Source organism: Crocodylus siamensis, chromosome 15 (assembly GCF_052110815.1).
Source record: "Crocodylus siamensis isolate JL-2025a chromosome 15, ASM5211081v1, whole genome shotgun sequence".
Taxonomy (NCBI): domain Eukaryota; kingdom Metazoa; phylum Chordata; order Crocodylia; family Crocodylidae; genus Crocodylus; species Crocodylus siamensis.
Genome location: NC_143409.1, coordinates 78,596 through 92,922, shown reverse-complemented (window position 1 = coordinate 92,922; position 14,327 = coordinate 78,596). Strand labels below are relative to the sequence as shown.

Sequence of the window (14,327 nt, the reverse complement as noted above, 5' to 3'; positions counted from 1 at the left end):
TAGCAGCACAGTATTCTTAGCACACTGCTAACGTGCTTGGTTGCATCATGGACAGTTTGGAATAATGGTAGTGTGGGAAGTACATGAGGCCGAGGGAAATCTTGATTCTACATATCACAGTTGCTACTAGAAGGTAGGATTCAGACTTTTTAATTAGTCTGAACGCCCCACGTTAGCCGAGATAAATATTGGTTTGACTGTTCTCATTTCTTGTCACATTTTGATCAAAAATAAGGTATTGCAAATGCTGTTGCATTTATTGCTTATTCCATCATATCCTTAGTCAGTGCTGAAAACCCACCTATGGTGGTGCTTCGAAAATTTGTTCACTTACTGGATCAGAGTGATCAGGATTTCCAAGAGGAGCTTGACCTTATGAAGCTGCGTGAGGAGGTTGTGACCCTAATCCGCTCCAATCAACAACTAGAAAATGATCTCAATCTCATGGACATCAAAATTGGGCTCCTTGTGAAAAACAAAATCACTTTGCAGGTATGAAGCAAGGGGAAAGCAAAGTACAGGCTTGAGCACATAGAGTAGCCAGTGCTGAGAAGAAAACCACAGACCTAAGTAACTATGCCAAGTAACTAAATCCTTGGATGATGGTGTCACCGTGAACGTAGCTTTTCTAGACTTAAGAAGGCCTTTGACACTGTCTCTCACCCCATCCTCATCAATAAATTAAGCAACTGTGGCATTGATGCCTACACAGTTGGGTGGGTAAAAAATTGGCTGACGGGGCGCACCCAGAGAGTAGCGGTGGATGGGTCGTACTCAGCCTGGCTAGATGTGAGCAGCGAGGTCCCCCAGGGCTCACTCCTTGGGCCTGCACTGTTTAACATCTTCATCAGCAACTTGGACGAGGGGGTGGAAAGCAGCTGTCTAAGTTTGCTAATGACACGAAGATGTGGGGCGAGGTGGACACACTTGAAGGGAAAGAGAGGCTGCAACTAGATTTAGACAGACTACAAAAGTGGGCAGATGAGAATAGGATGGGGTTCTGTGTCGACAAATACAGGGTGCTGCACCATGGGAGAAGGAATCCACAGCATACATACAGGGTGGGGACTTCCCTTCTTGAAAACACAGAGACAGGATGGGATCTTGGAGTCATTATCGACTCCAAGATGAACATCAGCTGCCAATGCCAGATTGCAACCAGCAAGGCCAGCCATAGAATCACAGAATCACAGAAGTAGGGACCTTGTAGATCTTCAAGTCTGACCCCCCGCCTGGGCAGGAGAAAAACTGGACTCAAATGACTCCAGCCAGGTAGGCATTAAGCCTCTTCTTAAAGACCCCCAGGGTAGGAGCCAGCACCACTTCCCTTGGAAGTTGGTTCCAGATCCTAGCCGCCCTGACCGTGAAGTAGTTCTTATGGACATCTAATATAAACCTCCTCGCCAACAATTTGTGGCCGTTATTCTTTGTTATGCCTGGGGGTGCTCGGGGAAACAAGGTCTCTCCCAAACCCTTCTGGTCCCCCCTCGTGAGTTTATAGACAGTCACCATGTCCTCCTCAGCCTTCTCTTGTGAAGGCTGAACAGGTTCAGGTCCTGCAGTCTCTCATTGTAGGGTCTGCCCTGTTGTCAAGAAATTGAACAGTGTGGGCCCAAGGACCGAGCCCTGGGGGACTCCACTGCCCACTTCCCCCCAGGTCAAACATGACCCATCCACCACCATCCTCTGAGTACGACCCTTCAGCCAGTCTGCAATCCATCTGACGGTGTAGGCATCAGTGCCACAGTCGCCTAGTTTTTTAATGAGGATGGGGTGGGAGATGGTGTCAAAGGCCTTGCTGAAGTCCAGAAAGACTACGTCCACAGACAAAGATGCATCTCCAGCCAGTTCAGAGAGGTGATACTCCCCCTTTTGTGACATTGGTCAGGCCACAATTGGAGTACTGTGTCCAGTTCTGGGAGCCGCACTTCAGGAGGGATGTGGCCAGCCTGGAGAGGGTTCAGAGGAGGGCCACCCACTTGGTGAGGGGGCAGCAGGGCATACCCTACAAGGAGAGACTGAGGGACCTGAACCTGTTCAGCCTTAGCAAGAGGAAGCTGAGGGGGGACCTGGTGGCTGCCTACAAACTCATCAAGGGAGATGATCAGCAAATAGATAGAGCCTTTTTCTCCCCAGCACCACCTGGGGTGACAAGGAACAATGGTAATAAGTTGATGGAGAATAGGTTTAGGTTAGAGATCAGAAGGCAATATTTTACAGTTAGGGTGGCCAAAATTTGGAACCAACTTCCCAGGGAAGTGGTCCTCACCCCTACCTTGGGCAAATTCAAGAGGAGGTTGCATGGTCACCTGTCTGGGGTCTGGTCTTGTGACCCCAGCATTCATTCGTGCCTGTGGCAGGGGGTCAGGCTAGATGATCTGTTCTGGTCCCTCCTGACTCTAGGTACTATGAAACTATGACCCTTGGCCTTACCTGCTCTGGAAGCCCTGCTAGCACAACGATGAAACCTGCTTTAGGGATGGAGGTACAAGAGAAACAGGGGCCTCTGGGTGTAATCACAGAAACATAGACAGTGAGGGTTGGAAGGGAGCTCAGGAGGTCACATCTAGTCCAACCCCGTGCTCAAACCAGGACCAGCCCCAACTAGATCATCCCAGCCAAGGCTTTGTTGAGCTGGGTCTTAAAAACCTCCAAGGATGGAGATCCACCACCTCTAGGTAACTGGGCAAGAAGAAGCTGATCGGTGGCTCTGGCTTAGCTAAAGAAGAGAACAAACTGAGGGTTAATGCTTTGGAGATAGAGAAGCAGGAAGAAGAAGAGGGGGTTGGGGTACTATAGCCACCCCTCCAAGTGCTGCTGCCGCCTGCCCCGTGCAGCAGAGCCTGCCCCACTCCTGCCTGCCCAGCCCAGCCCCTACACTGGGAAGAGACCAACTCAGCCCCTGGCCTCAAGCCCGCAGTGGACAGCCTGCCTTTGCCCTGCACATAAATCTGGAGGAGCACATGCCCCCATGCCTCCCTCGGAGGTGTGTGCAATGGCAGGGAACCACCTCCTGGACGAGCTGCCCATAGTTCCATCCTGCTTCTGGCCTCAGGGTCATATTCACCACCCTAGCTTGGCAGCCCCCAGCCCCTGCTTCTGTCCCAGCCCCACTCCCTCCCTTACTGTGGGGGCCTCAATCTGCCCCCACTCTCCCCCCCACTTACCAGCTAGCCATTGCTCTCCGTGCTGCTGGGCAGCATTTCTGCGGTGCATGCTGCAGCTGTGCTCATGCACGTCGCATTTACTGGTGACGTTATCATCTACACTGGCAAAACAAAGCCAATGACCAATAATGTTAATTTTTCTTTTATTGGTGCCGACCCGATATGGCATCGATACATTGCCATCTAGAAAAAAGCCATCACAAAAACTAACTATAAAGCAAAGGAGAGGAATGAAAATGGAGAGAGTTAAAAGGTAAGTTGATTTTCAGTGCTTAAATTTAAAGCTCTCTCTGGCTCTCTGCAGGATGTCGTCTCCCACAGCAAGAAGCTTACGAAGAAGAACAAGGAGCAGCTGTCTGACATGATGATGCTGAACAAGCAGAAGGGAGGTCTGAAGGCTCTGAGCAAAGAGAAGAGGGAGAAGCTGGAGGCCTACCAGCACCTGTTCTACCTACTTCAGGTAAGCAGCTCCTCAGGCTTCCCCTGGCCATAGAGACTCCCATGTTCTTACTCAGTCCTCACTTGTTTATTGCACTTCTAGCCCACCACTGTCACAAGTTGTCATGGCCTCTGTAGAAGTGAATGCTTAACGGCTGTTGTTGTTGTTACAGACTAACCCAACCTACCTGGCCAAGCTGATTTTTCAGATGCCTCAGAACAAATCCACCAAATTTATGGATTCTGTGATCTTCACACTGTATAACTATGCATCCAATCAGAGAGAAGAGTACCTGCTCCTGCGGCTTTTCCAGACAGCTCTGAAAGAGGAGATAAAGTATGTATTAGTGCGCTGCTTGGCCTGGCTGTGAGGGTGGATGAGTGTGCCTGTGGTGAAATGATGTTTTTCACACCATGCTAGCCTGCTCTCAGTTTCTTTTTAAGTGGTTTTTTTTTTCATATGGCATGTAGGATTAAATGCCTGCAGCAGCACTAGGTCCTTTCAAGCTGGGCGTTGATGAGCTGTGCAAAGGCCCTTGGCTTTAAGTCTCTTTGTGGCACATCAGAGCCATGTGCCAAGAGCTACCTACTGCAGTCTAGCGCTGTATTCATGTTTCAGGACAAAACCACTGGCTGTTTCTTGACAAATAAAACTCTAAACACGGTCTGCTTCTGGAAGCCTGTGCCATGGCATGTGACACAGTGGACAAAAAAATCCCTAGTTAGTTGTTTATTCATGTTCATTCTCTTCCAGATCCAAGGTAGATCAGATACATGAGATTGTGACTGGCAATCCCACTGTTATTAAGATGGTGGTAAGTTTCAACCGTGGTGCCCGTGGCCAGAATGCACTGAGGCAGATCCTGGCACCTGTTGTGAAGGAAATCATGGATGATAAATCACTCAATATCAAAACGGATCCTGTGGATATTTACAAATCTTGGGTTAACCAGATGGAGTCGCAGACTGGAGAGGCCAGGTATGGAAGCTCCTGCTGCTTTGCTTTGCATACTCAGCTGTGTTATGCCATCTGATTTTTACAACCTTGGTTTCACTGAGTGTCTTGCCCAATTTAGCAAAGTTGGAGTGATACTTAGCTGTGATGGTCAAGGAATTGTGAGAGGCAAGGATTTTTCTGGCTAACATTTTATTATACTATATATAATCTACCTGCTTCCTGAAAACCCCTTTTTTCACACTACAGGTGATAATGACCCTCTTCCTTTTTGAAAAGGCTGGATCTTCCACTAATCAGTTTATCTTTTCTCTATTCATTGTCTGTCTGCTACCCCTGGGGAATGTCTCTTCTTCGATTTCACAGCCGTCCGGGCTACTTAATCATCACTGTATCTGCTGAGGAATGCTTTGCATTTGAAAGCTTGTCTAAGCCTATCCCAACCGTGCAATTAGTCCAATAAAAGATATCACTCACAAAAATCCTTGCCCAATTTATGCTGGGATTAAGGAACATTTGACTCAGGAAAGTAATTTCTGGTCAAATAGTGCTAAAGTTGAAGTCTTGGGGATAGTGCACTCATATTTGGACACTAATGGCAGGGCTTTACTTGTTAGTGTCCTTTGTCATTTTTCCTGCCTCAGACAGGACTCTTCCTGTGAGGGAGTCTCCCAGAGCAAGGAAGAAACTTGATCCTGTTTTGGCCAAAAACCGCAGGATGCAATTCTTTTAGTTCTGTCTGTGTTTTTAAGTAAAGAAGCAGCTGGAGACCCCAGTCAGGATTAGGGAGACCACTTTATGGTTGGTCAAAACAGCCCTGTGAGTTTTATTTCTTTCAGTGCGTAACATAATGCCTAGAGCTTTAAAATACACTAAAATAAAAAAAGAGTGAAAATACTTTGAGGGCATTAATTGAGCTTGCTTGCTTATAAAAGCCTCCTCTTCCTCAGCAAAAACTTCTTGCATAATATCTTGTTGGTAAGAACTCCTGATTGTTCAGAGTGAGGTTGGGGACCAGTTCAAGGCTTGAGGCCCTTTTGTAACTACCATGTTACTGAGGCCAGAGGGCGTGGATCTAAGGGCTGCCAGTGATATACCTGGGTGCACCTGAAGATTAAAAAATTCAGTTATGGTAGAGTAAACATGCCTGCTTAGTTATCAGTGTTCTCCACTGAAAGTATATTGTAGTCGTCCAGAGACAGTCCCAGCTTCTGCTGTGGGTCCAGGTCACATGAGCATCTTGTCAATCTGTCACTTGCCTGGCCTCTGAAAAAGAACTGACCAGACACCTCTTCTTGCTCAGTCTGCACGTGTGCTACCGAAGTGTGTGTAGTGGTGTGGAAGCTGTTGGGCCTTTTCTTACAGTGGCCTGGAGAAGGGACCAAAAGAATACCAAAGGAAATCCCCAGGCTTTCTGAGTACAGGAGAGAAGGGTAGAAGACCAGAACTTGGTTCTTTAGCAGCCCAGCACATTAGAATTACATAGGACAGGGAGAGGGGATGAGCCAGAAAGGTAGCAGCATGGGAGTGCTCACGTGTCATCAGCTGTGGGTGTCTCCAACAGTAAGCTGCCATACGATGTGACCCCTGAGCAAGCCCTGTCTCATGAGGAGGTGCGGACACGCCTGGATACCTCCATCAGAAACATGCGGACAGTGACAGACAAGTTCCTGGCAGCGATTGTTAGCTCAGTGGACAAAATCCCGTGAGTATAATGGGCTTGCACACTTGCTCTCTAAACACAATTGCTGGTTTCACATTCCTAGTGATTTCACTTTCTCTCATCTCTTTCACAGTTATGGCATGCGTTTCATCGCCAAGGTCCTGAAAGATTCATTACATGAGAAGTTTCCTGATGCTGGTGAGGATGAGCTGCTGAAGGTGAGGACCTGCATGCCTTTGCCCTCTTTTTGGTGGAGAAGTGTGTGTAGTTGGAAGCTGGGCCCATCACACACCTGCTATTGCAGAGGCTCCGGCCTTGTGGTTCATCCTGTCCCCGCAAATACAAATTTTAATGTTTGATCTTTTTTCAAGGAGGCCATTGAACCTCCTGGCTATTTTTTGTGCTCCAGGTGACAGTTCTGATGAATGGCATGAGACTCAGATGGAGGAATCGTGTTGCTTCTGTCTTGCTTTTAATATTCTTTGGGTATTTGATCCTTCAGGTTTTCTTGACTCCACTGTACAGATTCTGCAAATGATTGAACTTTGGTGTTGCTGAAGCAATCGCAGCCCATCCTTTCTTTCTTAAAGAGACAATGTCAGGTTTAAAACTTTATTACAAAGTCTACTATTCTAATCTGTGTCGTTAATAATACCTAGAATACTTAAAAGCAGGATGTATGAAATAATTGTCAATGTTTATAGCATATATTAACTTTTTGCCTTGCACTCAGCTTGGACAGTAAAAAAGTAGTTCTTGCTCTCAGATCAGGTCACCTTCTGGCTTATATGCATTATCAGAATATTGCATTATTTGACCTGGACCTGTTTAATTCCAATTCCATTTTTTTTCACAGAAATTTAAAGGCATCATGAACATGTTACATTTATTTCTGTGGATCCTATGTTAGGGGCCCTCACATACCTGACACTGTCTCTTTAAACTGCTCTGCTCCTTTCTTTTATAAAATAAAATCTGAATGCTGTTTTCTTCTCTCTTCTAGTTCTGTGCTTTCCCATACTGAGGCATCGATTCTTTCTATGCAGGTGAATTAATGTTTTTCCAACTGTAAATATAGGGGAAAGCTATGACTTTCTTTAGACAGCTTTCTGTGGAAACAGTATTATTGCAAAGGTAGCAGTATTGAAGCTGCAGTGTAGTAGATGTAATCCCTACATTTGATGGACAGATCTTTGAGAACAAAAGTGACCTGTTCTCATTCATTTTTCTTAATTAGAAAACTAAGATTTTCTCGTGGGCACATTTTTCTACTACAGAGATCTTTTTAACATTCATGATCATGCAGCATGCCTGTGTAGTTACGTGGAAGTTTGCATGGAAAAGTAATATTGAAGTCATGTATTAATTTTCAACATTTCACTGGTGCCTGCCAGGTCTGCCAAGCTTCTCTCACTTTTCATTCTCTCTGGTAGCAGTGGCTTGGCTGTCTGCTCCGTTGTTAACTAATATCACATCCGACACAGACTCCTCATGGCAACCAGCACTGTGGACCCACCAGAAAGTCTCAGAACACAATGTGGGAACATTGCTGTATGATAACTGGCTGCAATAACTTTATCTCAGAAAGGTTGGAACCAGCCTGTCAGCATGTGGATGATGTCTTTAGTAAAGGTTGACATGGTTCTCAGGGGATTTGGCCTGTTCACGTTTACTCTGGTATTTTTAGTTACAAAATCCAGTTTAACAAGTAGCCTTTATTACTGGCTTTTGTCACTTTTCTGACATCTGAGTGAAATAGTTTCTCCACTTCATTAACCTTTTGTTAGCTTGAGGTCTTACAGAAAAATATAGCTGGTTTATTCAGGAATTATTGTGAAAGAGAGAGGAAAAGAAAAGTGGTGCTGGGACATAGCTGCCACTTCCTCCCTGCTTCCCTGCATTGAGCACAAACTTCCAGTGCTTATCTGTAAAGGTTTTCTCAGTTTAGTTCTCCTTATTTGTCCACTAGTCTTGCCACCCGTTTCGTTTTGCCAGTGTTAATAGCTGCTTTTGTCTCTCTTGCAAGCATCGTTGTGTTGCCTTGTAGACATGGACAGAGGCTCAGCTATAGTAAAGTTGGCACCCTGTTCCAGTGTCCCCTTTCTCTACCCTGCTCCGCTGCCCCTGAAATGTTTCTCTGCAACACCCAAACTGCCTGCTGCCTCTTACCCTTGTTGACAATTCCCGTCACCACCGACAGCCCCAAGCAATGAATTTATGCGTAAGAAGTGGCAGCTGCAATAAGGGGACCCGTGATAGAGCAGGGAGTGCTGGGGCAGAATTAGCAGCAATGCACAGAGCAGGGGGGTGTGCTGGAACAAGCTGCTCTGCAGCAGGTGAAGGAAACCTGGAGGCCAGGGTCCAGGCACCTGCCCCTACTTTTACTACTGGGTCTGGATTACATTCCCCAGATTGTTGTACAGTCATTACTTTATCCTTATAACGAGTCTTTAAGACTCACTTCTGTGCCATTCCTGAAAGTAGATTGCGTAACGACTCTCTAGGTAGCTTGTTAGTAACATACCAGTATCTCTTGTCCACACATCTTGTTTATCAAGTAAGAATAAGAATCATTGCGGCCCACAAACCATACACTAAGCTAAGAATATCTGTAACTTCATGTTCTTACAGCTAGCACCCTTATCTTCTCCTTCTACTCAGATTAATATCCTTTTGTATCTGGTTCCTACTTAGATTTTAAACCCTTTCATAGAAACATAGGAAGTTAGGATTGGAAGGGAGCCTCAGGAGGTCACGTCTAGTCCAGTCCCCTGCTCAAAGCAGGACCAGCCCCAACTACATCATCCCAGCCAAGGCTTTGTCTAGCCAGGTTTTGAAAACCTCCAAGGACAGAGCTTCCACCACCCCTCTGGGTAACCTCCTCATGTTTTACTACCCTGCTGGTGAGAAATTCTTCTTATTGTATTCTAAACTTCCCTTGCTGAAACGTGAGACCATTGCTCCTTGTTCTGACATCTGCCATTACTGAGAACAGTCCAGCTCCATCCTCTTTTGAACCTCCCTTCAGGTAGTTGAAGGCTCCTATTAAGTTCCCTCTCAGTCTCCTCTTCTCTAGACTAAATAAGCCCAATTCCCACAGTCTTTCCTCAAGACATGTCCCCCATCTGCCTCACCATTTTTATCAACCTCTGCTGGACTCTCTCCAACTTGTCCACATCTTTTCTGTAGTGGGGGGCCCAAAACTGGACCCGGGACTCCAGATGTGGCTTTACCAGTGCTGACTAGAAGTGAATGATCACTGCCCTGGACCTACTGGCAAAGCTCCTCCCAGTGCAGCCCAGGATGCTGTTTGCCTTCTTGGCAACAAGGGCACACTGCCGGCTTATATTCAGCTTGCTGTTCACTGTCTCCAGGTCCTTTTCTGCAGAGCTGCTGCCCAGCCTGTCAACCCCCAGCCTGCACTGGTGCAAGGGATTGCTCTGTCCTAAGTGCAGGACTTTGCACTTGTCCTTGTTGAACCTCATGAGATTCCTTTTGACTCAATCCTCCAATTTGTTTAGGTCACTCAGGATCCTAGCCCTACCCTCTAGCACAAGGGTGGGCAAAATGTGGTCCAGGGTCCAGATTTGGACCGTCAGGCCATTCCATCCAGCCTGCAGGGCCCCTAAAAAATTTTAAAAATTAATATTTATCTGCCCTGGGCTGCCTGTCACGTGGCCCTCGATGGCTTGCCAAAACTCAGTAAACAGCCCTCTGCCCAAAATAATTGCCTGCCCCTGCTCTAGCATATCTACTAGGGCTGTGTGAAGCCCCCGTCACTGATTTGATTTGGCAGAGATTCAGTCCGATTCAGCAGCTGAATCTCTGAATCCGAATTGAATCAGGCAACCCTTCAATCTCCCTGAATCGAATTGGAACATCTCCAAATTGATCTGGAGAGATTCAACGATTCGGACATAAACACAGCTTTATATGTTTTTTCTATATACCTTAAGGTACCAGGTGGCTTGTGAATGCTGAGATGGTGGAGCAGATGGAGTGTCCCACGGGAGTGCGGGGTGGGGTCCCCAGCGTGCTTGGTGGCAGACCTGGAAGTGGACCAGAAGCACTTCCAGTCCACTTCCGGGTCCTCCACGGAGCACGTGGGGGACCTGCCCCCAGCTCGGCAGCTGGTACCTCCTGGGTCTGGGGGGGCACCCAGGGTCCCCGCCGTGGCTGATTGCTGAACCGGTGGGGGAGGTCTGCCACCGAGCACGCAGAGGGCCCCCCCGCACTCCTGTGGGCCGCTCCATCCACCCCACCATCTCAGTGTTCACGAGCCATGCCTGGTACCTTGAGGTATGTAGAAAGACCATATAGAACTGTCTATGGTCAAATTGCTGATTCTCCAAGTCGGAATCGAATCTTCAGATTCAGCCAAATCAAATCAGGACAGTGATCTGAATCAACGAATCGTATAACTGTCCCCCGAATCAGGCCAAATCCGAATCAAATACGGCCCACTTCGCACACCCCTAGTATCTACTACTTCCCCCAGCTTGGTGTCATCTGCAAACTTGCTGAGGGCGTGCTCTGTGCCATCTTCCAGGTTGCTGATGAAGACATTGAACAAAACTGGCCCCAGGACTGATCCCTGGGGCACGCCACTTGATACCAACTGCCAGCTAGACATCAAGCTAGCGATTACTATTCTCTGAGCCCAAAACTCCAGCCAGTTTTCTGTCTTCCTTACAGTCCGTTCATCCAGCCCATACTTTCTTAGCTTGCCTGGGAGAATGTTGTGGGAGACTATATCAAAAGCCTTGCTAAAATCAAGGTATGCCATATCTATCAGTCTCCCCGCATCCACAGAGCCAGTCACCTCATCATAGACGGCGATCAGGTTGGTCAGGCATGACTTGCCCTTAGTGAATTCATGCTGACTGTTTCTAACCACCTTTTCTCATCCAAGTGCTTAGAAATGGATTCCTTGTGGATCTGCTCCATGATTTTTCCAGGGACTGAGGTGAGGCTGACTGGTCTGTAGTTCCCTGGATCCTTCTTCTTCCCTTTCTTCAAGATAATCACTATGTTTGCCCATTTCTAATCATCCGGGACCTCTCCTCATCACCGTGAGTTTTCAAAGACGTTGGCCAGTGGCTCTGCAATCACATCAGTCGACTCCCTCAGCACCCTCGGGTACATCCCATCCTGCCCCATGGACTTTTACACGTTCAGCTTTTCTAAGTAGTCCCTAACCTGTTCTTTCACCACTGAGGGCTGCTCACCTTCTCCCATAGGCTATGGAAGGCCAGGGTTAATGGGGCTCCAGGCAGCTGCAGCAGGCGGAGGGGTGCACACAGACACGCAGCCAGAGCTTGCAGCAGCCTGGTGGCATGTCCCAGCCCAGCAGGTAAGTCTGTCGTGGGGAAGGAACATTGGACACAGACACACACACACACACACACACACACACACACACCCTCCAGAGAGGGAAGGAGTGGGGCAGGGGCTAGGGTGAATGGGGCCTGGGGGCCAGGGCGAGTCATGGGATGCTCAGAGCTAAGGCAGCTCATCGAGGGGTGCAAGGGGGCTCCTGCCGCTGCACTCACCCTGGCAGAGGCCTTGCGGGCACGTGCCCTCCCAATGTGTGCGGGGTGGAGGTGGGCTGCTGCTGCGGACTTGGGCTCAATGCCGCACTGCTGCTACCCCCCTGGGGTGGTGCAGTGCCGTGTGTCTGCTGTGCACGGAGTGCAGGTCCCAGCCTGCAGTGGCAGCTTGCTTCCACCCTGCACACGGATCGGGGGGCACATGCCCCCCCAGCCTCTGCTGGGGTGCACGCAGCAGCAGGAGACCCCCTGCCCCTCTGCCTTCCCCTGGAAAAGCCACCTGGGCTCTGAGCATCCCACGACACACCCTGGCCCCGGGGCCCCATTCACCGCAGCTGCTGCCTCTGCCCCACTCCCTCCCTCACCATGGGGGCCACAATCTGCACCTCCCCATGCCCCTTCCCCATGACAGACTTACCTGCTGGGGGGAGTGTGCATGCACCTGCACAAGCATACACATGCTCAGCGCACACCCCCCCCCCAATAATATTTCTTCCCTCTGTCTATGCCTCCTCCCCTAACTGTGGTGGCTGGTACAACAGTCTGGGAGCTGACCTTGCCCATTAGGACTGAGGTGAAGAAGGCATTGAGCACTTCAGCCTTTTCCTCCTCATCTGTCACTAGGTTGTCTTCCCCCATTCAGTAAAGGACCCCCACTTTCTCTAATCTTCCTCTTGTTGCTGACATATGTAGAAAGCCGCCTTGTTACCCTTCATGTCCCTTGCTAGCTGCAACTCCAATTGCACTTTGGCCTTCCTGACTTCATCTCTGCATGCCTGAGCAAGGCTCTTGTATTCTTCCCTGGTTATTTGTCCAAAACATGGTACTTTGGGACACGGCACTGTTTTTTACTGTATGTTCCTATAATCCTTAACACAACAGGGCCTCAGTCCTGAGTGGGACGTATAACGGATACAAGTGAGAATACTCTGAGCCTATTCAAAGTAGTTCTGTACAAGTCTATAAGGTGCAAATCGACCCTGCTGGCTACAAAAATCCATCAGTCCGCTTCACTGGTATTTGACACATTTCTCTGCTCCACTTTTCCCAGATTGTTGGCAACTTACTGTATTATCGCTACATGAACCCAGCCATTGTTGCTCCAGATGCATTTGACATCATTGACCTTTCAGCTGGAGGTCAGCTGACCACAGACCAGCGCAGAAACCTTGGCTCCATTGCAAAGATGCTGCAACATGCTGCATCCAATAAGATGTTCATGGGAGACAATGCACATCTAAGCATCATTAATGAGTATCTCTCTCAGTCCCACCAGAAATTCAGGTAGGCGATTCCAGCTAATTGGTTGGGGGGGATTGAGGAGGGTTATACTGCAAAGAAACCAGGCTAGTAAGCGTGCACTGGAGTGGCTCAGTCTCTGCTAAGTGAACAGCCTCTGAACAGATGGTAATGTTGGCATAGGGAGGTTTGCATGTGTTATTGCAGAGCTGGGAAAAGGAAGCAGCTTCCAAATCTTGCTTTTAGGGAAGACCTTTGGAAGAGTGGATGGTGCCTGGGTGGTAAAGCAGAGCAGATGCTCAGGTTTGTATAGTGGGTGAGGCTCCAGCCTGCCTGACATAGCTTGTCCCCACTTGTTCTGGAAGATGGAAGGTGTCTGGAGAACAAAGCACAGCACTGCAGGGAGAGAGCTGTTTTGTGGTAAAGGTGTTTGAATACCATCCAGGCAAACTGGGCTGTATTGCTGCCCCAATCAAAGACTTCCTGTACAGTGCTTGGCATTTAACTTATGCCAGAAGTGTTACAGGTGCCCAATGTGCTTCTCATTTGTTAAGTGCTCCACTTCTTCAGAAGTGCTGGAAGCTTCTGGGGGTGGCCAAGGTCTGTGGAGCCGTGGGTGTTCGGCAGCGCTGGTAGTGAAGTGGTAGGTTTGGGAGTGATGCACAGAGGTGGCCTTCAGGAGGACCCATGGTCTGTCCTGCCTCTAACACTGATTCATTTCCTGATTTTAGGAATGTCGCTTTGGGTATGCTTACACAGCAAAGTAACGGTAGGAGTGTAGCACAGGAAGGCCTCCCTGACCTGGCTGTAGTCTAGCTAGCAGCAGTAATGAGCATCACAAACCTGCTGTTATCTCTGAGACATCTACCCCAAGACTGATTTAACTGACCTTATGGTTAATCTCTTTCAAAAGTCAATGCTATGCTGTATTAGTCTGTCACTTTTATCACTGTATGGAATATGTTATGCTGTCTGTAGCTGTCTTTACAATTTTAGTCAGAGATTATGGCCAGGTCTGTAGTCAAGAGTGTGTGTGTGTCAAAAGATCTGAGGAATGCCTAGCTAAAGAAAAGGGAGAAGGCAAAACTGCTAGTTATCTCTTGCCAATTGTGTTACTAGTGCGACAGCAATTGGCACTCCCAAACCCAGATGGAAAGGCCTGTTGTTGGCCTGTGTACCCAAGGTATTGTCTGCTTGTCATGGGAAAAAGTCAACCCCACAATAACGAAGGCATCTCAGGGGGTTTAATTAGAGGAATTCCAGATTCCTCAGGAAGAAAAGACATTTCTGTAAAGTTCCCAGACTTCTCAGGAAAG

General features: G+C 48.2%; 1 protein-coding gene across 1 annotated transcript in view; it reads left to right on the top strand.

Annotated features, from left to right (window-relative positions):
• Positions 1-14,327, top strand: part of IQGAP1 (IQ motif containing GTPase activating protein 1) — a 149,798-nt gene that overhangs the window by 105,467 nt on the left and 30,004 nt on the right. The window contains exons 23-29 of the mRNA XM_090029158.1: positions 284-492; positions 3,472-3,627; positions 3,779-3,942; positions 4,360-4,584; positions 6,125-6,265; positions 6,357-6,441; positions 12,824-13,056. Of these exons, the coding sequence (XP_089885284.1) occupies positions 284-492; positions 3,472-3,627; positions 3,779-3,942; positions 4,360-4,584; positions 6,125-6,265; positions 6,357-6,441; positions 12,824-13,056 (1,213 nt within the window). The remainder of the gene's footprint in view (positions 1-283; positions 493-3,471; positions 3,628-3,778; positions 3,943-4,359; positions 4,585-6,124; positions 6,266-6,356; positions 6,442-12,823; positions 13,057-14,327) is intronic.